This window comes from Centropristis striata, chromosome 21 (genome assembly GCF_030273125.1).
Source record: "Centropristis striata isolate RG_2023a ecotype Rhode Island chromosome 21, C.striata_1.0, whole genome shotgun sequence".
In the NCBI taxonomy this organism is placed as follows: domain Eukaryota; kingdom Metazoa; phylum Chordata; class Actinopteri; order Perciformes; family Serranidae; genus Centropristis; species Centropristis striata.
The window spans coordinates 24,738,807-24,765,088 of record NC_081537.1 but is presented as its reverse complement, the minus strand read 5'-3'; the positions used below and the strand labels follow the sequence as shown (position 1 = coordinate 24,765,088).

Below are 26,282 nucleotides of genomic sequence, written 5' to 3'. Positions count from 1 at the left end.
TTAAAAAAAAGTTTATTTAAAAAAAGCAGCTTTTCCTCTCCACAACAGGGGTTTAAAATGTGTTAAAAACACATATTAAATAAAGTAGAAATAATTTATGATGACTAAAATCCTTCGTCCAGGTAAAATATTGACATAAAAGACTGATGCATGCCTTAAGGGGATAAGACGCCAATAACAGGATATGAAACAAACAGTGACCTTAATTAAAATTAAAAAGGTTCTGTGTGAAATTTTTAGAATACTGTAATTACACAACTCAACAAAAAATATCGATCACACATCATGACGTTTATTGCTGTTTTATTGCATAAATGTTCCAGATCAGGCTGTCTCATTTTTCAAGAGATTCTACCAGACTAACTAAATTTCCCCTCGGGGATAAATAAAGTAATTTTGATTTTGATTTGATTGATTGATTTGAGATTTTCTACTTTTTAATACCTTTTTCTTTGAATTCCTTAAAAGTCTTCTCTTCATATATTATAGAAGTCTGGGCAAATAAAGATGCATCTTGACCTTTCATGATCTCAAAAAATTTTTGTGTCATTGAAATGAAAGTAAAGACATAATGATTTAAGGTTTATTTTGGCAGTTTTTCCAATGAAGATGCTTTATATTAATGTGTCTTTTTCCCTCTCAGGTGCACCTTCATCTACGGCACGCCCACCATGTATGTGGACATGGTACACCAGCAGGAGGCGGCAAAGTTCGACCTTTCATCAGTTCACACGGGTGAGAAATGCCACAATATTCTGCTTTTGTTCAGACTTTTCATAGAAAAAACAATATGTGACCATTTCTTATTTCCTGCTGATATTTTGTTTTTATCTGAGAATATTTCAATCATCTGTTTCCTGTTGATTTTACATATATTCCTTTGTTTTTTATATATATATATATATATATATAGGCATCTGTGCTGGCTCCCCTTGTCCTCCAGAACTTGTGAAGAAAGTCATTTCTGTGATGGGCGTCAAAGAATTAACAGTAAGTTAACTTATGAATTATGCGGCTAATAAATATAAGTGTTTTAAGACTATTTATTATATTATATATTATTATTATAGATTATAAGGATCAAATGCATCTCACCAAACAACTGTGATTAAAAACTCACTTTAGTTTATAGGATTCGTGGTGCAGTTCCACTTTCAAACACTAGAGGGAGACACATCTTTAGAAAAACATCCATTACATTCAGAAGAACATACATTAAGACTTTTTATTCAGAGATCCAACATCTTGTGAAAAACTATGTACGTAAGAAAAAAGAGGCTTGATTTTGTAAAAGTTTTATTGGATGTGAGCACTCGTCACACGTCCAAAAGTCAAAGAAATGTAAAGATACTGAATAAACATTAGATATGCATAGAGTCAGTCAGTCAGAAACCCTCAGAGCTGTGTGAAAGAAACATATTCTTACGTTTTAAATCAGATAATGTGAATGTTAGGTATGTTACAGAAAGTTTGCATCAAAGAGAAGAGAAAACATATAATATATATAACATATTAATATTTTAAGATAAACTTCTCCACATTCTTAACTGCCAAAAAAATAACAAAAAACACCTTAAACCAATTTCATAGATTTTCTGGTGTTTAAATAGCTTCATACAGGAAACATGGCACTAAAAGGAAGACTGATACAATTTGTGAAATGCAAACGCACAGTTTTTTTTAAATGTCTTGGAGTCTTCTTCAACTCTTGTGGTCACTTTTAAAATTATGTTTTCTCAGTTTATGATATGATATAACTGACATCACAAAGTAGAAAAGAGGGTTAGTGACAGTTGGAAGATGTTTAAGTAATCTCTCGTAGTTTGGAGGATTTTATTTCTCTGCCCTTTAACTGTTTGATACTTTTCTAGAGGTAACCACCAAAATAAAGGAGCATTGCTTGTTTTAGTGGCTTCATGTGCTGCAGATTAAAGCTGCACCGATCTTTATTTTTTGTGAAGAATTCAGTTGAATGTGTGGATTAAATAAACAATACATGTATTAATTAGTAAGCTATGGAGGTATTACTTTGGGTATTTTCTTATCTTTGCATGGAGCCAGGCTAGCAGTTTCCCTTTGTTTCCAGTCTTTGTGCTAAGCTAAGCTAACCGCAGGAGATGAGTTTTTTTGGTGCAATTAATTTGCACGTGGGAATCTGTTGTTTTCATCTTGAGTACTTTTAAACAGAGCTTCTCAGTTTTTCTGAACTTTTGCACGGCGCATAAAGGTGCTTCTGAAAAACAGACACATTTAAAACATAAAATAAAGTGAAGCAGAGTGTTAGGACTTGTCATGAAGATTATTAAAACAAGACGGCAAACTTTATTACTCCTTTCAACCTTAAGAGAAGCAGAGAATACCAGATCCACTGCTCTCTTTCTAACATTTCACAATAAAAGCCCAAGACATAAACATTGCTGCTTAACTGTGTACCAGAGAAACTCTATAAAATACTTCCAGTAGCTCAGGCTTTACAACAACTTACCTCAGACAGACTTATTTGTAGTTATTCAAATCTATTTGAACCTTTTATTAAACAAATGTTGCACATTTGCATTGCTATGAATAGTTTTAAAGACAAATATTTGCATGCAAGTATTTTGCATATTCATGTATTTGTCAGGCCCAAGGGTCTAACGGCCTTAAGAAAGCAAATATTTCCCAAGTTGTTGAACATTTCCTTGCAGCACATCCGCAGAATTTACATTAAGTTAATGAAAAACCTACAACTTTGCAGAGGAAAGTCTGTTTGTCCTGTTTCTCTGAGCTCCTGAATGCATCACGGAAAGACGTCATATGTGTCTTTTGTCGCCTTTATTTACTCAAATGCTTCTTTGTTTTGGTGGTTACCTGAATGTTGCAGCTTTCCACTTCACACTTAAATGAGATTAAAGTTAAGCCTGGGTGTGTTTGGGAGGCAGACTGTGTTTATGAATGTGTGTGTGTGATGAATAGATGGACAGTCTTGAAGTAGAATGAGTTAGCGTTGCTGTTTCGTTGCATGTGTAGCCAGTCACCGGGACAGGCTCCTTCTCAGCGGCTCCTGTGGAAAAGACACAAAATGAACAGCCAAATTAAACAGTCTGCCCTCCAAGCTGAGACCCTGTGACCCGGCTTCAGTGTGCTGGACCCCAGGGCCAGTGTGGAAAAGTTCAGACGGGGACAGAAGGAAGGACACAGAGTTCTGTGGTCAGGAGGAGAGAAAAACAAAATCATGCAAAGCCAGCTGAGGGCCACTCCAAAACCAACCTAAACCTAATGTGGTAGCTTCTGAATCCACCGTCTCATTGTACAGAAAACCTTCACACCAAACCATCAGCAGGGATGTGATTTAGTCTTTGGTGAGGAATAAAACTGCACCTCAGGTATTTGCAAAAGCAGTGATCAGTGAGGGCGTCACCAAAAAAACATTAAACTTAAAGGTGCACTGTGCAGAAATTATTGGTTTCTGTTTGTAAACAAAGCATTTAAAATTGGCGCCCAACAAACCAGAGAGCAGGCGAGAGTGGTCGAGCAACAATAGTGAGAACAAAGCAGAGAATCAGAGGAATAAATTATATTTTCTGCACGTTGTTTTTGTCTTGAGTACTTTTAAACAGAACTTTTCAGTTTTTCTTAACTTTTGCACGGTGAATAAAGTTGCTTGTGAGGAACAGACAAATTTCAAATGTAGAATATAGTGAAGACGAGTGTTTTGATTATAAAGCGACAACATGAAGGATCTGTTGTCCACTTCAAACATTTAGCTTAATGGTGCACGGTGCACAAATTGTTGGTTTCTGTATGTAACAAAGCATTTAAAGTTGGCGCCCAACAAACCAGAGAGCAGGCGAGAGTGGTCAAGCGAGCCAGGCGGTGAGCGAAGAGAGGGATCGGTGTTAGAGAGAACAAAGCAGACAAAAATGGATATTTTCTCATAGTTTGACAGCGGTTTATGTTCTAAAGCACAAATAAAATCATGCACACCTCTCTGCAGGCAGCTGCTGCATTTCGAATTTTGTGTGAATGCAGAGCTTCATCCTGCTGCTGCATGTATGTGTGTTGGTCACACATCTATACCACACAGCAGAGGAGAGGGACAAGAAGCACATAAAAACAAACCTGTTCTCATTTCAGGTCGCTTTGTATCATACAGCTTCTCATAAAGACTAGAAACAGGAAACGGCTGGCCTGAATCTGACGTAACATACCAAAATCCACCTAATTTAAACATTAAATTTAAATTGCTTCTTGCATAAACTCTGGTCTAAAAGAAGAAGACAATCTTCTCAAAGAGAGTCTAAAAGAGCGTGACCTAAACCCAAAAAAAATGCAAACAGTTTATTGTTCTGCTCACAGCTGCAGCTAATTCAAGTTATATATAAGGAAACAGGGCCGTAATTTCTTATAGAATTACTGCTGTATAACACCATCAGGATCAGAATCCAAGGACTAATACTTATATAGGTTTCTGTATTAAGAGGGAAAAACACAGAAGGCAAGAGCTACAGGAGGGCTGGATTTTCAGTTTTTCCTTTTGGTGTGACATTTTCCAGAACATAATTGAATTAATGAGCTTTTGAGGTGGTGGCAGGAGGATTGTGTCACCTTTTGGCTCCTGATTTCAGTCTTTGTGATTGATTTAGCTTTATATTTGCTGCAGAAATGTTTCTGTTCTTGTTGTGTCTTCTGTTGTCTGGTGGCCATTACCTGTACAGTAGAGCTGCGTGCTCAGTGACGTGTTGTGCCCTTTTTGACTTTCTTCAGTTTGAGCCTGCAGCCGCTGAAGGCGCTGCTGTCTCTCACTTGCTTTCCTCTCTGCTGAGGTGGAGATGCACACACTGCGTCTGGACGGTTGCGGCTGGAGTCCATCCACCTGCAGGCAGAAAGCAGAGAGCTGTAGTTACTTGGTCTGGTACAGAGCTGCTGCTGTGGCTGTGAAGTGTTGAGGCTGTTACCTGCGCAGCGGTGCGAGCTGGCAGGTGCAGCTCCAGGGGTTGTTGGAGAGGGTGAGGTTAGTGATGGTGCCGAATTCGAGGCTTTTCGGAAGGGACCGTAGCTTGTTGTTGTCCAGGTCCAGCAACTTGATGGCTGTCACACCAGTGAACGTACCATTAGAGAACTGGAAAGGAAAAGACGTTCAGAGGTTAAAGTTTTTGTTTTTTGGCATTTTTATAGAAGTTTTCTGTCATTCAAGCATTCACACACACAAAAAGGTCACATGCACAGTCATCATCTGGCCCTCAGGGGACAATTTTTGGTTTAACCCATTGACGCCTGAAACGCCTGTAAAACCTCTGGGTGATTTTAAAATAAGCCCCTAAAACCTGAAGTTTTTCTGGAAATTCAACAGAAGTGTCAACGCTTCTACTAGTAATAGATTTTTCAGCCTCTGTAGCAGATAGAAATGAAATTCAAAAAGTATTTGAGAGCTTATACAAATACTACAAAACGACGTATCTGCTTTTCAGGCTTCAATGGGTTAAAATGGATAGTTTGGATTTTTTTTAAGTGGAGTTGTGTGAGGTTTTTATACAGGAGTACGGACACCAAAGATAGGCAATGTACAGTCATGGAAAAAATGATTAGACCGTTGTTTAAGAGCTGATATCTTGCCATTTTCCATGGTTTTCTTAATAATGATTTGGTTAATATCAAGAAAACTATGAGAAATGTCTAGATATCAGCTCTTAAACTAAACTCTCATCAGCTATTTTTGTTGTTATCATTATATTTGTCCAAACAAATGTACCCTTAGTTGTACCAGCCATTTAAATGAGCAAGAAATTGAAGAAAACAAGGGTGGTCTAATTTTTTTTTCCATGACTGTATATTAGTAGTATATTATATTAAGAATATTTGTACCACTTTAGATTGCCGTCAGCCCTTCCTACAGGGATCTGATGCTGTTATTTAGGCTTTGGTCAAAGCCACCAGACTCCATTGACTAAAACTGTCATTTTACCTGGCAGAACCATGGAGTTTCTGGTTTACTGCTGCCTTGGTTGGTTGGTTGGTTTGTTTGTGTTATTGTGTGACTTTGGTGAATCTAAACTAACCATTTAAAACACCAAAGTCACAAAATAACTCAAACAAACTAAAAAAAAAATCATGATTGTGGTAGAGCAGCACCTGCTGTGTCCTGCACAGTAAAATTACTGTTTTTGTCAATGGAGTCTGGTGGCTTTGACAAGAACATAGATAACTGCTTCAGTTCCCTGTGTAAACTTAAACAGGGCTGTCTGATGGCAAGGTCAAGCTGCAAAAATATTCTAAATATAGCGTGCAATTAAAACAATGCTTGTTTTTTGTTTTGTTTTAAGGTGTTTTAAATAAGTTTTTTCAACAGCAGTACATTGTTTATCTTCTGTGTCAGTACTTCTGCCTGCTTCTCCAAACTGGAGGCGTGCCAAGAGCAATTTACTGCAGATAACACACCGACTGTATGGTCTCACAGAAATCCGTGAAATAGCCACGGATTTCGCTTAACTCAAAATCCGTGGAATAGCCACGGATTCGCTCAAATTTCCGTGAAACTGACACGAATTTCGCTACAATGCAAGTTAATGACAGTCATATCCCGTGGCTATTCCAACATACAAAGTGATTATGTACATTCACTTAGTGAATATTTAGAAAATAAAACATATATTTCTCGCTAGAAATGTGATCAAAATCCATTTTTACGCAGAAACTAAGTCAAAATATTGATTTTTCACTAAAAATTTGAGAACTGTCCGCCATGTTTTTTGTTCTGACCGCTGGGACCTTGAAAGTCACATGACTTGGAACAAACCAATAGCCACGGGATATGACTGTCATTAACTTACATTCTAGCGAAATCCGTGTCAGTTTCACGGAAATTTGAGCGAATCCGTGGATATTCCACGGATTTTGAGTTAAGCGAAATCCGTGGCTATTTCACGGATTTCTGTGAGACCAGGTTGGTAGATAAGTACCCCACTTAAGAAATCTAAACTATCACTTTAACATGTGGAAATGTGGATCAAAGCACTGATGGATCCTTTTTGGTAAGAATTTACATGAATCACTGCAGATCTCCCTGAAACTCGTGTTGACCGTGTTGATAAAAACAGCGCTGACCGAGCCGCGACACCCATCCCTCCTGGTGTCTGTCGGACAGATGCAGCGAGGGAATCTCTGGCATGAAAGCCTCCTCTCATCCTTCCTCCTGCTTGCAGCTCTTGTGTAAACAGGGACGCTCACTGCCCTCCTTCTCTTCTTGCTGCGTCTTCATATGCATCTGCGAGGGCGCTAAAAGCTTCAGAGAGGTGCGAGGTGGACCGCTTCTCGCTGTGTCAAGTTCTTTCTCCTCCGAGAGGATGAGAGAGAGCAGCTGAGCTTTGAAGGCTTGTTTTATGTGAGTCTGGAGGAGATGAGGCTGTTTGGAAATTTCCAGGCCGAGCGTCTGGAGCTCTGAAGCAATGGAAGATGGAAGACTTCCAGAGCGGCCGAGGTGTTTTCGCTCTCTGTCGTCTCCCGAGCCAGGAAGGCTCGCAAAGGGCCCAATTGTCCATTCAAGCTAAAAATACTCCTCTTCATGCACTGTGGAACACCCTGTCTCCTCACCCGTCCTGACCTGTTTACTAGACCCTCCCGCTGAAAGCAGAAAACACACCTCGCTGAAAATAACACTTGTGTAATAATTAGACTCGGACATGCTTGGCCGAGCTCCAGCAAACAAAAACACTCTAAAAATACCCAGGTTTGGCTGGAAAAATGGTTGAATCTGTGCGGCGCGCTGGCCGTCTCCGGCTGCTTCCACCTGGCGCTCACACAGCCCCACCGTGAGAAGGCTGTTATTTCACAGCTCGGTCCTCTGGGATCGCTCCATACTGTGGCACAGGTACACTCAAATATTGGATTAACCTCAAGTATGAAGCAAATGTGCTCTGAGGAATGTCTGAGGAGTGCTGTTGTGTAACATAGAGCTCATACTGTATACGTTCAGACTGTTTCACAGGCTGCTGAGCATCATGATGAACATTAAAAACCTGCGTGAGGGTCAAACTGATCTCCTATGAATGCAGAATCTGTAGATGGGACAGGAGGGACAGGATTTGGAAGTATTCTGGTTCCTATTGATAATCCTATTGACCAATCCGTCTAGTTTGAGCAGGTTTTTGTTGCATGCAGGTAAACTGTCGAGTTGGAGAGCAAACGAAGCAAAATGCATTGGTGAAAAAAAACATTTCACCCTTATTTTCATTTCTATCATCTTTTAAAATGTATTTGCATTCATATGCAAAGAAAAAGTCTGCTCACAGACGTCATCTCTCGACTCCAGCTCCATTCCTGTAGCTTCAAAATTACTAATCGGAATGTAAACAATGACTGGTAAACGAAGAAGGAAGTCTTGGCCTGGATAGTTGTTATCTGGATATCTTGTCCCCAGCAGGGAGGCTAGACCAGAGGTAAAGTTGCACCATATCTTTGAGATACAACTCCTCAGGTTTACGTCTTTAAATGTCTCATCTTGTCCGATCAGTGGCAAAAAAAACTTTTCAGTTTACAATCATATAAAACAGAGATAAAACAGAATCTAATCCTCACATTTTGAGGAGCTGGAACCAGCAGATTCTTTGCGTTTCTGCTGGAAATCTAAAACGAAATAATTATCAATGATGAAACTGATGTTTATATGTTAATCAGTGTGTCGATTAAAACGTTTCAGCTCTAACCAAATCTAGGAGATGTATACAGTATCTCAAAACATGGTGGTTTAGCTTTGTGTACTGAAGCTGCATGTCCAAGAAGAGCGTTTTATTTTCACAACAGACACAAGATAGTGCTGCAACTTTAAGGTGTTTCTTGATCTGCAGTCAGAGAAAGATCTGGCTTGTTTTAGCACATTGTGCATCCTAAGTCACAACACAAATCACATCTGAGCTCAAAAGACTGAAAAACCAGCTTCAGCTTTGTTTTCAGGACACATAAACCAACACAGAACACTGTGAGATTCAGCTACAAGATCAGGTTCTAGTAGGATTAATGAATATAAACTACTGTAGAAGAATCCATTCACTCACATGCAAAGACACAAACTGTGTGAGAGAAACCTGCTGGCTGCAGTAGAGGAGGTGTGAGCTGTTGTACTGTTCATGTAAATATGCTGATGAAATATAGTCAGCATGGGTTCACCAAAACACACAAACAAACATCAGGACAGACTCACAGTCTGCTATAGGAAGCTCTTCATCAGATCAACTTGTTATTCTGACAAGTTTACTGAATGCTGAGGATTAAGATCACTTGCAAATCATTATTTTTGGCAGATTTGACAGTTTACTCTCCACATTTCCCCCCGTTTACTTTTAGTAGACGTTTTCTTTCTATCCAAAAAATCTGTTAAATGCATTTAAAATATCGACAGGTGATGAGGAGCACTTGATCTATCTTACCATGCAGTTTTGGTTCCGTTATAGTTTTAACCAATATCCTGACATTTTTAGCTGCAGCACCTTTCAGTACTTTGACTATTAGAAATTAGACATCAGACGGGACTCACACATCTTAGGACTTTCAACAAAAAGACTTCCAACCCAAATGGCTCGTTACTTCACTTGGACTTGAGCTTTTTGACTTAAAAATACTTGATAACTTCCCCCAAGACATGGCATGCTATATGCAATGAAAATTCAATATTACACTACTTTTAAGTGAATTTGCACTTGTTTTGACAAACTAGAGAGGAAGAATTCTGGTATTGTGAATGTGTGAGCTGAAGATGGATGTTTGTTGTGCACCAATATGACTGCAAAGGTGCTCAGAAAGCAGCTTTTCTCAACAAATAACTTTTAGTGAACAATGTTTAACATTATGAGAGGTTTGTATGATTTACGACGAAAAGTTTTGCTGCACGATTTATAAGATATCCTACAAAATGTAACAGACGCTGTTTAAAAATCAAAAACGCTGTTTAAAACACGTTTTTTTATGCTGTTAAACATTTAGGTTTATCCACCAAAAACCACTTCTTTAAGGTTAGAACAACAGATCGGGTTAGGCTTCAAAAACTCTACTTCCGGACTTATAAAAAGCCAGTAAAGCTCAGACTGACCTTCTCCAGGCCCATGTTGTCCAGGTAAAGTTTCTCCATGTAGCGTCCGAAGCTCTGGAAGGCGATGTCGGGGATGCTCCTCATGGGGTTCCTCCCCAGCGTCAGCTCCTCCACCACCCGCAGCTTGCTCATGGCGGCGATGGGATAGGTGGACATCTTGTTCCTGTCCAGGTGGAGGATGGCCAGGTTCTCCACGTCGTCCAGAGAGCCCGGCTGCAGGCTCGTCAGCTCGTTGCCGCTCATGTGCAGCCAGCGCAGGTCTTTGGCGCCCATGAAGGTCCCCGCACGGAGCTCCCGCAGCTTGTTGTCGTTGAGCTGCAGGACGAAGAGGTTGATCATCGGGGAGAAGATGCCTTTAGAGAGCTCGCTGATCTGGTTCCCGTCTAGGTGGAGGTAGGTGAGCTCGGTCAGGTCCTCGAAGGCGCCGGGCTTGATGCTGCTGATCTCGTTGTTGGACAGGTAGAGGTAGACGAGCTTCTTCAGCCCCTTGAAGGCCTGCGAGCCGATCTCCCGGAGCTGGCAGTGCTGCATGTGCAGGGAGATGAGCCCCTTGCTGTCGCTGAAGGCTCCCGTGGGGATGTTGCCCAGGCTGTTCCTCTGCAGGTTCAGCAGACGGGTGACCTCCGACACCCGGGGGATCTTCTTCAGCCCCGCGCTGTCGCAGATGACGTGCTGGAGGTTTCCGGGGCAGTGGCACGGGCTGGGGCACTGGCCCTGCACCGCCGGGCCCAGCACCAGCAGGCAGGTCCCCAACAGCAACCAGCTCACACAACGCATGCTGACCAGCTCCAACACCTCCAGTCTTTAAGCAGAAGAAGAAGGAATAGAAGTTTGAGAAGGAAGAACTCTAAAGTGTTTATGTTGAGAGAGAAACAGACAGAGAGAGAAGGAGTGAAAAGGTGAGCGAGTGAGTGAGCGGAGGTGGGCGAGGATGGCCGGTCAGCAGAGCACACTGCACTATTTATAACATTTACTGGAGGAAAAAAAGCAGGAGGGCTTGCCAGGGTGTTAGAGTGAGAGGTCTGCAAGAGGAAGTCAAGTGTCTGTGAGAATTTAACCCTGAACGAGCAGGAAGACGACTCTCTCTGGATGCACATGTGCAGAGAGAGAAAACACACACACAGTCTTTTACAGTGGAACCTGCGAGTTGTTCAGTTGATTGTGGCTCTCAGGTTTCAGCCGTCCGGTGTATAAGTTTTATGTAAACTTATGACACACTGGCAAAACAAAAAGTAGCATCAGCAACCTGCACCGACAGCAACATGGTGCTAAATCTGACTTGTAATACATTAGTCATAACTCAGCAATACGACAACGTGATTAACAAATATTGTATTTATTCATAAATGGACTAACAGAACCATGAGTGCCTTTTTAGTTAAGTGCAATTAATTGCCCAGTAGATATGAAATTTTGTTTATTAAGAAAGTTCTAGAAGATTTTTCCCCCCAGATTTTTAGTCATATTCTAAAATTGTTGTTTGATAATATTTGTGGATGTATTATACTATTACTATGATCAACAAGCTATTTTAAAGCGCTGTCTGCTGGTGTTAGTTTACAGGTGGATGTTTAACAACGTGGCAGGTCAGGTTCGATCCGTGCACGCTGCCAGACGTCTCTATTGTTTTTCAGTCTGCGGCGGCAGGAAAGGAGCCGCTCCTGTGCAGCTGTTTTATAACCTATAATAGTTTCATAATATTTTTGGATATTTAAGTCGATTTTAGTTATTTTTGGAAATATTTCACTTTGAATTTTTTCAACTTTTTTATTCAGATTTTTGGTAATATTCTCAAATTTTTGTAGTTTTTTTTTTTTTTTTTTTTTTTTTTTTTTTACATATTATACTATTACTATGATCAACAAGCTAATCTAAAGTGTTTTTAGTCATTTTTGGACAAATTTCGGTTATGACAATTTTTTTTAATTTGTCGACAAAAATCAACATGCTATAGTATGACTTTTTTCACCCCAGATTTTTGGACAAAATCTAAAATAATTGTTTGTTGATATTTTTGACACATGCTATTGATATGATTAATATTTTAAAGTGTTTTTAGTCATTTTTGGAATGACAGATTTTTTAATTTTTTTAAAACTTTTTTTTCCAGATTTTTGGTCATATTCTAAAATTGTTGTTTTTATAATATGGTTGGACATATTAAACTATTGCTTTGATCAACAAGCTATTTTTAAAGTGTTTTTAGTCATTTTTGGACAAACCACAGAATTTTTCAACATTTTGTATTATGATCTCAAAATATGTTTGTTTTATAATAAGACCATTTTGAGAGTATCGGGGCATTTAAAAATGTTGTGACTTTTTCCTGGAAAAAAAAATCAACTTGCTTTTATGTACCTTTTTTTCCTTCTTTTTCCATTTTTGGACATTAACAAAATCTGGTGTTTTTGTGACAATTTTGAACATTTTTTATTAAGACATAAGACAGGTGGATGTTTAACAACGTGGCAGGTCAGGTTCGATCCGTGCACGCTGCCAGACGTCTCTATTGTTTTTCAGTCTGCGGCGGCAGGAAAGGAGCCGCTCCTGTGCAGCTGTTTTATAACCTATAATAGCCTCCAGATGGCTGGCGAGCAGCGAGATGCTGTTTCAGGTCATAACAATTGCAAAAAAAGATACTTTCAGTTTAAGTTTCAGATGCCGCTTTACATTCCTGCGTGCTGAATCGGAGCATGCTGTTATGTAACGGGCTTTTACAGTCGAACCTGCGAGTTGTTAAGGTGATTGAGGCTCTCTGGTTTCAGCTGTAAAGAGATGGAAAGAGTTATTTTTTAAAGTCTGAACTTGAGCCACAAGCGGTCACATGTGGGAACAAAGCCTCTGGTGTTCATTACAGCTGATTTTAATAAGAAAGGAAGGCTCACAGCTGAATGGCTCGGCTCAGTTTGCACTTATAAGATGGATGGACCCACCCAGGATCACTGGAATCTAGAGTTTACTTAACAAATCTGACATTTTATTGGGAATATCGTCTCCTCCCTGATTTTCCAGGTGAACTTCTGATCTCCTGCAGATCCTGTTTGTCCGACACTCTTTAACCTTTTTCCCTCTGATTGATTCTGCACCTGTGAGCTCAGAAACTGTGTGTTTTCTCACACTGACTGTCTTTCTCCTGTGCAACGATTTTCTAATTTTTTTGCAATAACTTTTCAGTACTTAGATACTAGACATATTGGACATTACCAGATATCAGAGGTGTGGACTGTGATGGCTTTAGACCCGATTTGACAAAATAAAAAAAGACTGGCAGCCCAACTTGGACTTTAACACCAATGACTCGTGATTCCACTTGAACTTGATATTTAGTTGAGACTTTTTCCAATTTTGGAAGGAGATAGAACTTTATTAATCCCGAAGGAAATTCTGGTTCCAGATTGCTCCAAGTTTGAAGTTTGAAGTTTTTTATTTTGCACAATAATAAGACGAAAATAATAAAGAATTAACAACAAATGGAAGGTGCAAGGTAGCAGCAAGAAACCCAAAAGGGTTTCACAAGAAACTATATAAAATAAGCAAAAAAAATTACCATAAAAATAAAGCAAAATTATAATAATATTAAAAAGTAAATTAAAACAAAAGTTACAAAAACATCCACAATAAAGGATAATATAAGAAAAACAATGAACAATGAACAAAATAGGTAACAAAAACAATATATTATATAAATATGACTATAAATATAACAATATAAAAATGAAAAATAAAGAACAGTTCATTGATGATAAATATGTGAGCCAATATCAATATTAATAGAGCTTTTTTAAGTGGATTTTGCCCCGATATGATTCTGCAAAGGTGCTCAGAAAGCTGTTTTCCTGAACAAAAATCTTTTAATAAAGTTATTTTTAGAAAGCACTTTACTTTCCTCTTATATGTTGTGGAGGAGAATTACTCCCCAAACCATCGGTGGAAAGTTACAAGAAAAGCAAATTAGTAAAAAAGTAATTTTTTTAGGAATGAGTACTTTTCATGTTCCTTTGAAAAACTGATTTTCTTCTAATCTGCTTTTAACTTTGCTGAAAGTAGATTAAAATATCTCTCAAATCAGACAGTTAATGTATAAAACACTTACAGGTTGGAGTGTGTAGATGGTGAGTTTTTTTAAGTCAATTAAAGAAATTCAGCTTTTTATAATCAGTCGATAATAAACCCACATGACCTAAAGTTTGCAGTATTGGCTGGTGATTGATTGGTTCTGCTGTATATCATGCATCCTGCTGTTTGTGTGATTGACAGATCGGGTACGGCACCACGGAGAACAGCCCCGTGACGTTCTGCGGCTTCCCCACAGACAACCTGGAAAGGAAGGCTGAGACCGTGGGCTACATCCTGGACCACTTAGAGGTACTAAAACACTCTCAGATGCAAATAAAAACATGATGACATGATAGACTTGACTTCTGCTGTATGAACTTAAAGCGGACTAACAGAGCTGTGAGTCCCTTATTGTTACGTGCAATTAATTGCCGAGCTGAAGCTGGTAAACATGAGGATGATCACATTTCTGTAGAGATGAAATTTTGTTTATTAAGAAAGCTCTTGAAGAAATAAAAAATAAATTAATTCATTAAATCACAGATTTATTGCCAGACTTTTGGTCATATTGTAAAATGGTTGCTTTTATTATATTTTTGGACAAATTATATTATTACTATGATCAACAAACTATTTTAAAGCGTTTTTAGTCATTTTTGGACAAATGACAGAATGACCAATTTTTTACATTTTTCCGACATGCTATAGTATGACTTTTAAGATTGTTGGCCATATTTTTGTAATATTTTTGGATGCATTATACTATTACCGTGATCAACAAACTATTTCAAATTTTTTGATTTTAAGTCGATCTTCAGTCTCATTAAGTTCCAGTCTGGAGCAGCTGCTGAGTCGAGGGCGACACCTGGTGGTCAAATTCAGTAATGCGGTTTGCTTCATATCAAACCAATTTGAACATCTTTACATCAGCCAAACCTTATCACATGACCAGTTTAGAAACAATGATTCAATAAAATTTTATTGACAAAAAATTACAATCTCCACCTTGGAGTATTTCAAATAAACTTTAATTGCAATTATTTCCTAGAAGTTGTGTTTCATTAAACATATATTTTTCACACCGTAGTTTACTGTGTGTGATCAATAAGTAATAAATAACGGTCTGCTCTGCAGGCTAAGATCGTGGATCCCTCCACAGGGATGGTGGTTCCTCTGGGGGAGCTCGGGGAGATCATGATCCGAGGATACTGCGTGATGCTGGAGTACTGGAAGGAGGAGGCCAAAACCAAGGAGTGCATCACTAACGACGGCTGGTACAAGACCGGGTGAGAGGACGCTCAGACACTGTTTATATCTTCTTTATTTAACCATCACAAAGAGTCACACAGTATTAAACTTTATTACGAAGCATGAAGTGATTGGATGTGTTTCCCTGCAGAGACATCGGCAGCATGGACGCCTACAGCTACTGCAAGATCGAAGGTCGGATCAAAGACATGATCATCAGAGGAGGAGAGAACATTTACCCTGCAGAGATCGAACAGTTCCTGCACACACACCCCAAAGTCATGGAGGCTCAGGTCAGTCTGACACCTCAGAGCTCAGAGCAGGGTGGAATTACGTGTTTTCACAATTATTTTTATGGTAAAGTCTTGAAAATAATCCCCTCAAAACTTCATGTTTCCCTGCTGCAAAGGAGCAGAACAAAGTAGCATTATATAAGGCAACAGTGGGTTGTAAATGAAATAAATAAATAAATAAACTAATAAATAGACAAACCAATAACTCAATCAATCAAAAAAAGAATCAATACATAAATTATCACACAGATAATAATACAAATAATAATGATAACTTTCACCCTTTTTTACTTTTTTAACGTACAATACTATGGTGTTTTCTTTTATAATATATATATTATAAATATTAAATATAATGTTTTTAACTATTTAATAATTATTATTATTAGAAATAGAGGTACTAAATAATAAAAAAAAGAATGAAAAAATGATACTGTTTTTTTTAACAAACCACAACATTTTTTAACATAACATTTAATCAATTAAAAAAAAAGATTATAATATATTTAATATAAGATTTTCAAATATATTACTCAAGTAAAACCTCATAGTAATCTAACATGTACAAATGTAAGTGAAAAGACACATAAAAAAGGCATTTATTCAAGTCAAACTGTCCTCACGACATATTCCCAGCACTAAGACAAGAAGAAAAGAAACAATAGATAACTGAGAAGGAAGAGATTTAATTTAATATTTATGAAAAAGATAAAGTAAGAGTGAATTATTTGAAGGAGTACCAGCTGTTTTTGAATCTGTATTATCTGAGTTCCTCTAATGAATAATCTGTGAATGATCAAAGCTTACAGAGCTGAATATAATGATGATAATAATAATAAAATGTTTGCTGTGTTTCGTGTCAGGTGGTGGGAGTGCAGGATGCCCGTATGGGAGAGGAGGTGTGTGCCTGCATCAAGGTGGTGGCAGGAGAGAAACTCACAGTAGAGGAGATCACAGAGTACTGCCAAGGACAGGTCAGCCTCCATTAGTTATTATTTCATATCTTATAATGAGCTGGAAATATTCCATATTTCATCTTCCTGGCTTGTCTGCTGCTTTCAGATCTCTCACTTCAAGATCCCTCGATACGTACTGACCATGAACAGCTTCCCGCTCACCGTCACCGGAAAGGTAAGAGATCATTTATTCTCATAAAGACACAAAGAAAGTTATTTTAATGTTTCTTCAGACACATACAGACAGAAAGAGCTCTATCATTAGTCTGAGATAAATGAGTCCAACAGGAGAACATCAGCTGCTTCCCTCAGGATGCTGTTAGGAATAATCAGTCCTGCCCCTGAACGCCCTCAGACCGGAGGGAACGCAGCTATTAGCTCGTCTGCACGCACACAGCAGGGCGGCGGCCCGCTCCCACAGCAGCCAATCAGATAAAACCGTCATTTAACCTGTTTACACTCTGCTCAGAATGAACAGAACAGAGTCCTGACTTCACTGCATCCACTCACACAGGGCTCAGTTTAGACATTTTTACACCTTACGATATAATGATAATGAATTTTGTACATCCTATGGGATTTTTTCCCCATAAATGACAAAAACAACATGTTATGGGTTGTCGAAAAATTAGACGAAAACAAAAATGTCATACTATTGCAAAAAAATAGTCAAATTTTGAAATGCCTAAAAATGCTTAAAATTACTCTATTACAGTCTGTTGATACATATTTAAACATAGTTTGTCCATAAAAGGGAGGAAAAACACCATATTATGGGATGTCAAAAAAGTGGACAAAAACAAAAAAGTAGTTTTTTTGTCAAAAATGGTCAAACTTTAAAATGCCTAAAAATGCTTAAAATGACTTTATTATAGTCTGTTGATACATATTAGAGCATAGTTTGTCCAAAAAAAATGTTTTTGACATCCCATAATATGGTGTTTTTCTGTCATTTATGGATAATCTATACTACCACATGTATCAACAGACTATAACTGGTCAATTTTTAGCATTTGCAGGCATTTTGAAATTTTTGGACATCTCAAAATCTGTCATTTTTGAACATATTTTACTATAAAGTGTATCAACAAGCTGTTTTTAAGTGTTTTTAGTCATTTTTGGACAAATTTCACTTGACTGTTTTTTTAATTTTTCTAACATACTACACATTGGTGTTTTCTTGGCATTTTTGAACATACTATACTATTTCCATTATCAACATGGTGTTCTTTTTTCATGAAATGCTGCTGGTACTTTTCAGAAATCTTAAGTAATCTAACTGTGATGTCCAGTTAAAGTCTTCTTATTCAGTTCGATTCACAGCACATTCTCTTTTCCCTTCCTTCAGATCCAGAAGATCAAACTCCGGGAGCAGGTGGAGGAGCAGCTCGGACTGAAGAAGAAATGAGACGTCAGCTCACATATGAAGAATTCATCGTGTTTCATAAACACACAGACATCAGAAACATCTGGAGGAACATCTGCCGGCTGCTGAAACCAACTGTGAAAGTGACAAATACAGTCAGACAGCAAAGACCAAAACCAACAATTAATTGAAACATTTTCTGGGTGATTACTTTTCTTCATTGCTTAGAACCAAATGCACTACTTACTCCAACAAAAACATTGTTGTGTTTACTTCAAACTACAGTGACCTCATTATTTTTGCATTTCTGACCTCTTTTTTAATCTTTTTAAGATCTGTACCTTCACTATGAACTCATGGGTCTGGGGTTAAGGGCCACACAGGGTAGAGAGGTTTATTTACAGATGTTTTTGTTGGTTTTGGTCTTTCTTTAAGAAAAATATAAAATAACAGCAGCATTGTCCTGTAACATCCTGTTTAATAGAAATGTGTACATACAGTGAACTCACTGCTCAACCACTCTGTCATTTCTTTTATCCTGCAAAAAAAGCTATTAAAATATTTTTTACATCAAGTTGAAATAAACTTTGCACCACATTATTAAAACCAGCTGTGGGTGTTTCTCTCTTTACGGGAAGAACGAAGGTTTTTATTGATCTGGGTGGCAGGTGCTGCCCTGCTAAGCTCCTGGAATGCCATTCAGAAACACACACACACTCACTGAAAACGAGAACTTTGTGGCATTTAAATTGAACGAGTATCACAGAAGCACACTCGCTGAAAGCAGTGAAGTATTTCCTCTGGAGTCTGAGCAGGTCCAACCAACACTGGGCTGCAGGATCGGGTGTCCTCGTCTGTCTGGACCTGAAGGACTCGGCCCAGAAATAGCTCTGAAGAAAAGAGAAGAAAACAAACGGCGCTCCAGACTCCTAATGGGGAACCTCAACGTTTATTTAGCTTCTTTTTTTGTGTTACATATTTTGGGGTTTGGATTCAATGTTTCAGGACATTGAGGAATTCTCACAGAGTCCAGCAGTTGGCTCTCAGGAGCTCTGAGGAAATCACTTCAAAGCCAAAGGAATGGACATTTTTGTGGGAAACAGCTTCTGGTGTTGATATTACAGTCAGTGAGCCGGATTTAACAGAACATAACAGATTGGAAATCAATAAAATGTTAATTAATAGAATTAGTCAGAGAATCTGGGCATTTAAAAATGTTATGACTTTATTTTTTCCTTCCATTTTTGGACATCTCAAAATCTGGTGTTTTTCTGATTTTTTTAACAGATTATACTGTAACATCAATCAACAGACTGTAATCGGTCCATTTTTAGACATTTTAAAATTTGACCTTGTCAAATTTGTTCAAATTTTTAAATGCTAAACATTATGAACCTGTTGATACATATTAGAACATAGTTTGTCCATAAAACACAGAAAAACACCATATTATGGGTTGTCGAAAAAATTGGACAAAATTTAAAAAAAAAAAGTCATATTACAGTATCTATTACTTTTTTTACGGACAAACTATGCTAATATGTATCAACAGACTAGAATAGTAATTTTTAATGATTTTAAAATTTGACCATTTTTGACAAAAATCACATACTATAGTATGACTTTGTTTTTCAAGATTTTTGGTCATTTTCCCAAAAAATGTTTTTATAATATTTTTGGACGTATTATACTATTACTATGATCAACAAGCTATTTTAAATAGTTTTTAGTCAAAGACATCAAGTCTCCTGAAACTCCTAATCTGGTCTCACTTAGTTCTAAAATTTCTCAACATACTTTATAAAAAAAACCTTAATGAACATTTAAGGAGTCAGTTCTTTGTTGTTTGCTCACTACATCTAACTCTCAGGTGTGCATCACCTGCAGGTTATGAACTTCTTTTAAAATACAAAAATGTGAACTCGTTGGTTATCGTCAGTTGAAAAAAATTGTTTATTAATCTCTCACAGATATTCAGCAGCTCTCCATTTCCAACAAAAACTGTCCAGTCTCCCTCATGTGGTCAGAAAGAGCACAACACTTACATTTAGGTACAACTAACTAAGTAACATGCACTTTGATATAAAATGTGCAGAATTTGTAGAGCCAAACGTCTCGTAAGGGTGCCGGGCTGCAAACTCATCAGGGTGGAACTTTAGGAGAAGTTATGGGCATGACGCCTTTGGAAAAAATATTAAAAATATCTCTTTTAAATAGCTTTATTATGGTCAATTTTAGCAGGAGGATACAGGGGAAACTCAGTCTGGAATTAATGTTACCCTCCTGCTACAGAGGTAATGAATGGGGAACATCAGTTCAGGGCACTTAAAGTAATAAACAAAGTAATAATAACCATCCCGCAGTGAGAACAGCCAGACTATGGGAGATAGTTTAAACAGCACAGGAGGAAGCAAAGATATCAAACTGCCCAAAACCTGGCCTCACCAGTCAGACGACGAGAGTTCACAGCGACAGAAACCACATGCACATCTCTGGGAAACCTCAACCAGCAGCACCAGGGGCAGAGCGATGGGGGGAAAGCAAGACCAAGGCCCGAAAATCTACACAAATCACTCAAATTATGAAATCAAAACAGCAATTTTCACTAGAAGGTGACAAGTTTGCAGCCCTGAGGACAGTTTTTAATCCCAACATAAATAAATAAAATACACTGTGTAAAATTACACTATATGACCAAATTAAGTCAAATATTAAGGAAAAGCTTAATGCAACAGCATATAGTGATATTTTAAACAATAAAAATATCCTTTCCATCTTAGTTTATCTCTTTTCTGTTGCAACATGAAACTGCCTTTCTGCACAAATCCAGCTCTACAGAGAAATGTTTTCAGTTTGGTTTGGAAGAACTTGACTGATCTGCAGAGAGCCCAGACCTCAGCCTCATCCAACACCTGGACCAGAAAAACTGAAACACGGACTGTGATCCAGACCGGATCGCCTGATCAGTACTGGATCTCACTCATCTGGTCTTTTATGTGCTCAGAGTTAAATATTTCTTCTCTACTCTCATAGAGAGCAAACTTATCCACTTACAGGAATGAAAAAAATTATTAGAACACCCTTTTTCTTAAATTTCTTGTTCATTCTAAATGCCTGGTACAACTAAAGGTACATTTGTTTGAAAACATTTAATGATAACAAAAATAGCTGATAAGAGTTGAATTTAAGAGCTGATATCTAGACATTTTCCATGGTTTTATTGATAATAACCTAAATAACTTGAGAAAGAAAACCATGGAAAATGTCTAGGGCCCGAGCAGGCAACGACCTGCGAGGTCCCTATTGTATTTCGAATGATTATTCTTTTTTTAATTATTTTTCTTTTTCTTTCTTTTTCTTTTACTTCTACTCCACTACATTTTGAGGCGAATATTGTACTTTTTACTCCTCTACATTTAGCTGACAGCTTTAGTTAGTTTTCAGGTCAAGATTGAAAATGGAAAACATGATACATTTAAAATGATTACCCATTTTTATAAATTAAACCACTTAAAAGTTTATTAGGTAGTTAAAATGAGCAGAGTGGAGTCATTTCACAGTGTGGTATTAGTATTTTTACTGAAGTAAAGGATCTGAATAATTCTTCCACCACTGTTCTTTTTAAAAAAAACTTTTTTTATAACTTTTTTTTTTTTTTTACTTTTCAGGTCGAGTACTGCTAAAAGTTTTTTTTTTTAAAGTTTGAAAAAAAAAGTAAAGAAGTAAAAATATGTAAATAATTATGTATAAAGTTACATAAAATGTACATAAAAGTACCTCAAAATTGTACTTTAAGTCCAGTACTTGAGTAAATGTATAGTTACTTTCCACCATTGCTACCTGCCTCTTCTAACTTATACATATCAGTTAAGAATCCTCCTTCAGACACTGTATGAGGATTAAAGGGATAGTTTGTGCATTATTATACAAAACTTGGTACAATTATTGTCAATGCCCTCCTGAGGATAACCCTTTAAGGTTTTATTGATCGGCCCCTAGGTGGCACTGTGGTGGCAGTCTAATTTCATATTTGGTACCGTGGCCACACTATAACACTTAAGGCAATGAAATTCATAGGGGTGGTATAGACTGGCCCCTGTAACGCAGACACCATGTACTGCGAGGGCCGGTTCAGTACTGCTTGCAGTCCTAGTTGTTGTTATTATATCTGTCCAAACAAATGTACCTTTAGTTGTACCAGGCATTAAAATGGACACGAAAATGAAGAAAACAAGGGTGGTCTCGTCATTTTTTCCATGAATGTATATACAAAAACTTCAGCTGAGGAGCACCTGAGCTAAGTGGTTACAGCCTCTTCACTCTTCTTGCAGTCTCTGCCCTTCACTGTTAAATAAAGGCTAAAATGCCCCAATAAAGAGTCTTTAAAGTTATTCCTTGGGCAGTGGGATGCCGACTGCAGTCTGCTGTCCCTGCATCTGCCGCTCCGCCTGGCCCACCTGCTCCTCGCTGCAGCAGTCCTGCAGGAACACAGCAGCCAGGTTGCGCAGACGGGGGCTCTCCGACAGCGAGAAGCGCAGCATGCACTGCAGGATGGCGGGGGCAGTGAGCTCAGAGCGGGACGACGGCGTCACCAGGTTCATGAGCGTGGTGATGGCCGACAGCACGGTCTCCTCCCGCTGGTTGGACAAACAGTTAGTGACCAGGCCGATCCCCCCGTTCTGCAGGATGACGTGTCGGCACTCAGGGTCCATACTCAGGTTACACAGACCCCCTGAGAGAGGACAGGGAACACACATTTTTGAACAGATGATACTATAACATGTATCAACGGACTATAATTGGTCCATTTTTAGGCATTTTAAAATTTTACCTTTTTTGTCAAAAATCAACATGCTTTAGTATGACTTTTTTTTACAACCTAGCCACCGTAGTACATATATCAATACACTATAATAAGACCATTTTGAGAGAATCGGGGCATTTAAAAATTTTAACTAAAAAAATGAATATGAATCAGCAGACTGTAATAGAACCATTTTGAGCATTTTTAGGCATTTTAAAATTTGACATTTTTTGACGAAATTCAACATATGACTTTTTTCCAGATTTCTGGTCATATTCTACAATTGTTGTTTCTATAACATTTTTGGACACATTATGCTATAATTGTGATCAACAAGCTATTTTAAAGTGTTTTTAGTCATTTTCGGACAAACTTCACTTTGACCGATTTTTGACATTTTTCAACTCTTTTTTTTCAGATATTTGGACATATTCTAAAACCGTTGTTTAAATAATATTTTTGAACAAATTATACTATAACTATGATCAAAAAGCAATTTTAAAGTGTTTTAGTCTTTTTTGGACAAATTTCACTTTGACCCATTTTTGCCATAAATTTTTGGTCATATTCTAAAATAATTGGGTATTATTGGGTACTCCGGCTTCCTCCCACAGTCCAAAAACATGCACTTAGGTTTAATTGGTGACTCTAAATTGCCCGTAGGTGTGAATGAGAGTATGATTGTCTGTCTCTATGTGTCAGCCCTGCGATAGTCTGGCGATCTGTCCAGGGTGTACCCCGTCTCTCGCCCAATGTCAGCTGGGATCGGCTCCAGCCCCCCGCGACCCGAATGCGGATAAGCAGTTAATGAAAAAGAATGAATGAATATGATCAACAAGCTGTTTTAAAGTATTTAATTTTTGGACAAATGACAGAATGACTGTTTTGTTTGTTTTTTTACTTTTTCAAGGTTTTTGGGCATATTCTTAAAATGTTTTTTTTATAATTTTTTGTGACAAATTATACCGTTACTATGATTGACAAGCTATATTAAAGTGTTTTAGTCATTTTTGGACGAACAACAGAATGACAGATTTTTGACATACTATAGTATGACTTTTTTTCTACGATTTTTTGTTTATATTCTAAAATTGTTGTTTTTATTATATTTTTGCACGTATTATACTATTATTATGAAGGTATTTGGACAAAATAAGAATGCAGATTTTTGGTCATATTCTAAAATTGTTGTTTCTGTTATATTTGTGGACGTATTAGACTATTACTATGATAAACAAGCTTTTTTAAAGTGTTTTAGTCATTTTTGGACACATTTTATTTTCGATTTTAGACATTTTTAGAAATATGACATATTCTAAAACTGACTTTTTTATTGTATTTTTGAACCAATAATCAAAAAGCTATTTTAAAGTGTATTTTAGTCAAAGACATCAAGTCTCCTGAATCACCTAATCTGGTCTCAGTTAGTTAGGATAAAATCTAGTTAGAATTTATCCTCAACATACTTTACTAGCAAAAAAAACAGTTAGATATTGTTGGTTATTGAAAAATCCCTCATGTAAAAACAACAATAGAGATAACGAGGTATACACACCCATCCCAAACTCCTTAAAGTTGTCGTTGTCCTCAGTGAGCATGTCCAGGAACAGGTCGGTCACCTGCAGCTCCCTCAGGTGCTGCAGGTTCTTTGGGTCGTATGCAAAATTGGCGAGATTAGCCAGAACCTGCTCCTTTGCCTCTGAGGAAGGGAGAGAATAACCAAATTAAAATACGGCCTAATTATACAAATCAATAAAATCAGAGGCAATATCAGCATTAACTTACTAAGAGGCAGTGAAGAAGTATAAAAGATGTATTACAGATATTTACAGACCTGAAACTCAAGAGTTGGGAAAATATTACAAGATACAATTCCATTATCAGGTAAGAGGGTACAAGGGCAGAACAAAGTACAAGTACCTCAGAATTTAAATCCAAAGTACATTATCTGAGTAGACATACTTTCCAACACTGCAAACCTTTAACAAAGTTACTGTTCAGTGTTGGACTGAAAGCAGTTTCTAATCTGTTGGGTGTTTTGGTGATGTAGGTTTACTTGTTGTTTACATGACAGATTGAGCCTTCAAACTATTAAACTAATTTCACACCAAGTCACTTAGCCCTCCCAGTTCATGACATGAATTCTCACTAAATTTATCATGTGAAAACTTCCAAATAATCATGGGACTTTGCAAAATCATATAGCTCTTTTTTTTTCATTTTTTGAGCCCCATCGATTGCTTATTTTTGCTGTATTGGGCTGAAATTTGAACTGAGCATCCAATTAACATGTAATTATGTATTATATGCATTATAGTTGTTGCAGGATGACCTGCATTCATTGCAAAAATGTTTTTACCTTTTTATTATTATTATCTTTTTAATTTAAAGGAGATTTAATTCCTTGTAACCAAAGATTGACTCTGTGTAGTATAAATAAAGTACATTTATTTGGTCCTGCATACTAAAATAAATGAGTGCCGTAGATCCCCTTTTAAGGTATTTTGACTGCATATCTTCCCAACAAGAATTACTTTGATTTGCATTAAACTATTTAAGGCTGAAACTGTTGTTGTTTGTAGTAAAAATGCTATACGACTCCATTCAACTTGTCATTTTAGATGAGTGATAACTAACCTTAAGCACTTTTTAGGATTTTTCATGGGAACTTCACTTACATATTCCACAAATAATGACATATAAGAATATAAAAGTGTGCCTACCTTCACTGTCGGTGTCCTGAAACTCTGTGACCAGAGTCTGCAGGTACTCGAACCGGTCCGAGCCCTCAGAACCTTTCCTCCACATCTTAGCCTGTTAGCTTAGCATTAGCTCCGGCGTTCACTGAAATTAGAATAACTTTTATTAGCCAGGCTGATGAATTAGCTTGGCGTTAGTCCCGTTATACACTCACTGTGATGACTAATGTGAAAGAATCTAACGTTATTAGATTAAAAACAAACGGCGGAACAAGTTAACGGTCGCAGCTCAAACCATAGACTATAAACAAACTGATTTTGAAGAAGGATTCATTTTACGTCACTTCCTGTTTTGATCCGTCCCTTAAATGTGTTCGTTTCCGCTTAAACCTTCTTTTCTTTTTTTTAAACTTTTTTTATTATCTACAAAAACTCTGCTACTGTTTTTTTTTAAATCATATTAAAACATTCTGCGTATTTTAGTTGGGGTGGATAAATATGTAATATCTTTTTTTGGCTAGTTTTGGTTTCATAAATTTGTGAAGCGGAAGTGGTGTTACGTGATCACCTGCACGGCATGAGGCAGGAGGCGTGTAGCAGCTAATGGTCGCTGCAGAGGTCAGCTAAAAATCAGATGTAGATATTATTATTGTTATTATCATTATTATTATTATTATTATATATGTAGTCTTTATATTTCGGTCTGTAGCCACTTCTCCGGAGTTTAAGCCATTATGAAGCAACACCAGCTGTCCTCTGCGAAGCGCCTGACCAAGCCTGTTTTATTCGGGACGCTGTTT

The 26,282-nt window shown here is 37.6% G+C and overlaps 3 protein-coding genes across 3 annotated transcripts in view; 1 reads left to right on the top strand and 2 right to left on the bottom strand.

Annotated features, from left to right (window-relative positions):
* The window catches only part of acsf2 (acyl-CoA synthetase family member 2), a 36,304-nt gene extending 17,726 nt beyond the window's left edge, over window positions 1-18,578 (top strand). Inside the window, exons 9-16 of the mRNA XM_059325215.1 lie at window positions 644-735; window positions 914-990; window positions 14,318-14,425; window positions 15,251-15,402; window positions 15,516-15,657; window positions 16,521-16,631; window positions 16,720-16,788; window positions 17,962-18,578. Coding sequence (XP_059181198.1) covers window positions 644-735; window positions 914-990; window positions 14,318-14,425; window positions 15,251-15,402; window positions 15,516-15,657; window positions 16,521-16,631; window positions 16,720-16,788; window positions 17,962-18,021 — 811 coding nt within the window. The 3' untranslated portion in view covers window positions 18,022-18,578. The remainder of the gene's footprint in view (window positions 1-643; window positions 736-913; window positions 991-14,317; window positions 14,426-15,250; window positions 15,403-15,515; window positions 15,658-16,520; window positions 16,632-16,719; window positions 16,789-17,961) is intronic.
* Window positions 1,676-11,224, bottom strand: chad (chondroadherin). Its single transcript, XM_059325216.1, has 4 exons — window positions 10,061-11,224; window positions 4,938-5,101; window positions 4,690-4,855; window positions 1,676-3,043 (listed from the first exon to the last, which is right to left on the bottom strand). The coding sequence occupies exons 1-3, from the start codon at window positions 10,835-10,837 to the stop codon at window positions 4,711-4,713; spliced, it is 1,086 nt and encodes a 361-aa protein (XP_059181199.1). The 5' UTR covers window positions 10,838-11,224; the 3' UTR covers window positions 1,676-3,043; window positions 4,690-4,710.
* Window positions 18,579-21,850: 3,272 nt separating the features above from the next.
* armc7 (armadillo repeat containing 7) lies at window positions 21,851-25,802 on the bottom strand. Its single transcript, XM_059324908.1, has 3 exons — window positions 25,507-25,802; window positions 24,339-24,482; window positions 21,851-22,711 (listed from the first exon to the last, which is right to left on the bottom strand). Exons 1-3 carry the CDS (start codon window positions 25,589-25,591, stop codon window positions 22,368-22,370), a joined length of 573 nt encoding a protein of 190 aa, XP_059180891.1. The 5' UTR covers window positions 25,592-25,802; the 3' UTR covers window positions 21,851-22,367.
* Window positions 25,803-26,282: the final 480 nt, after the last annotated feature.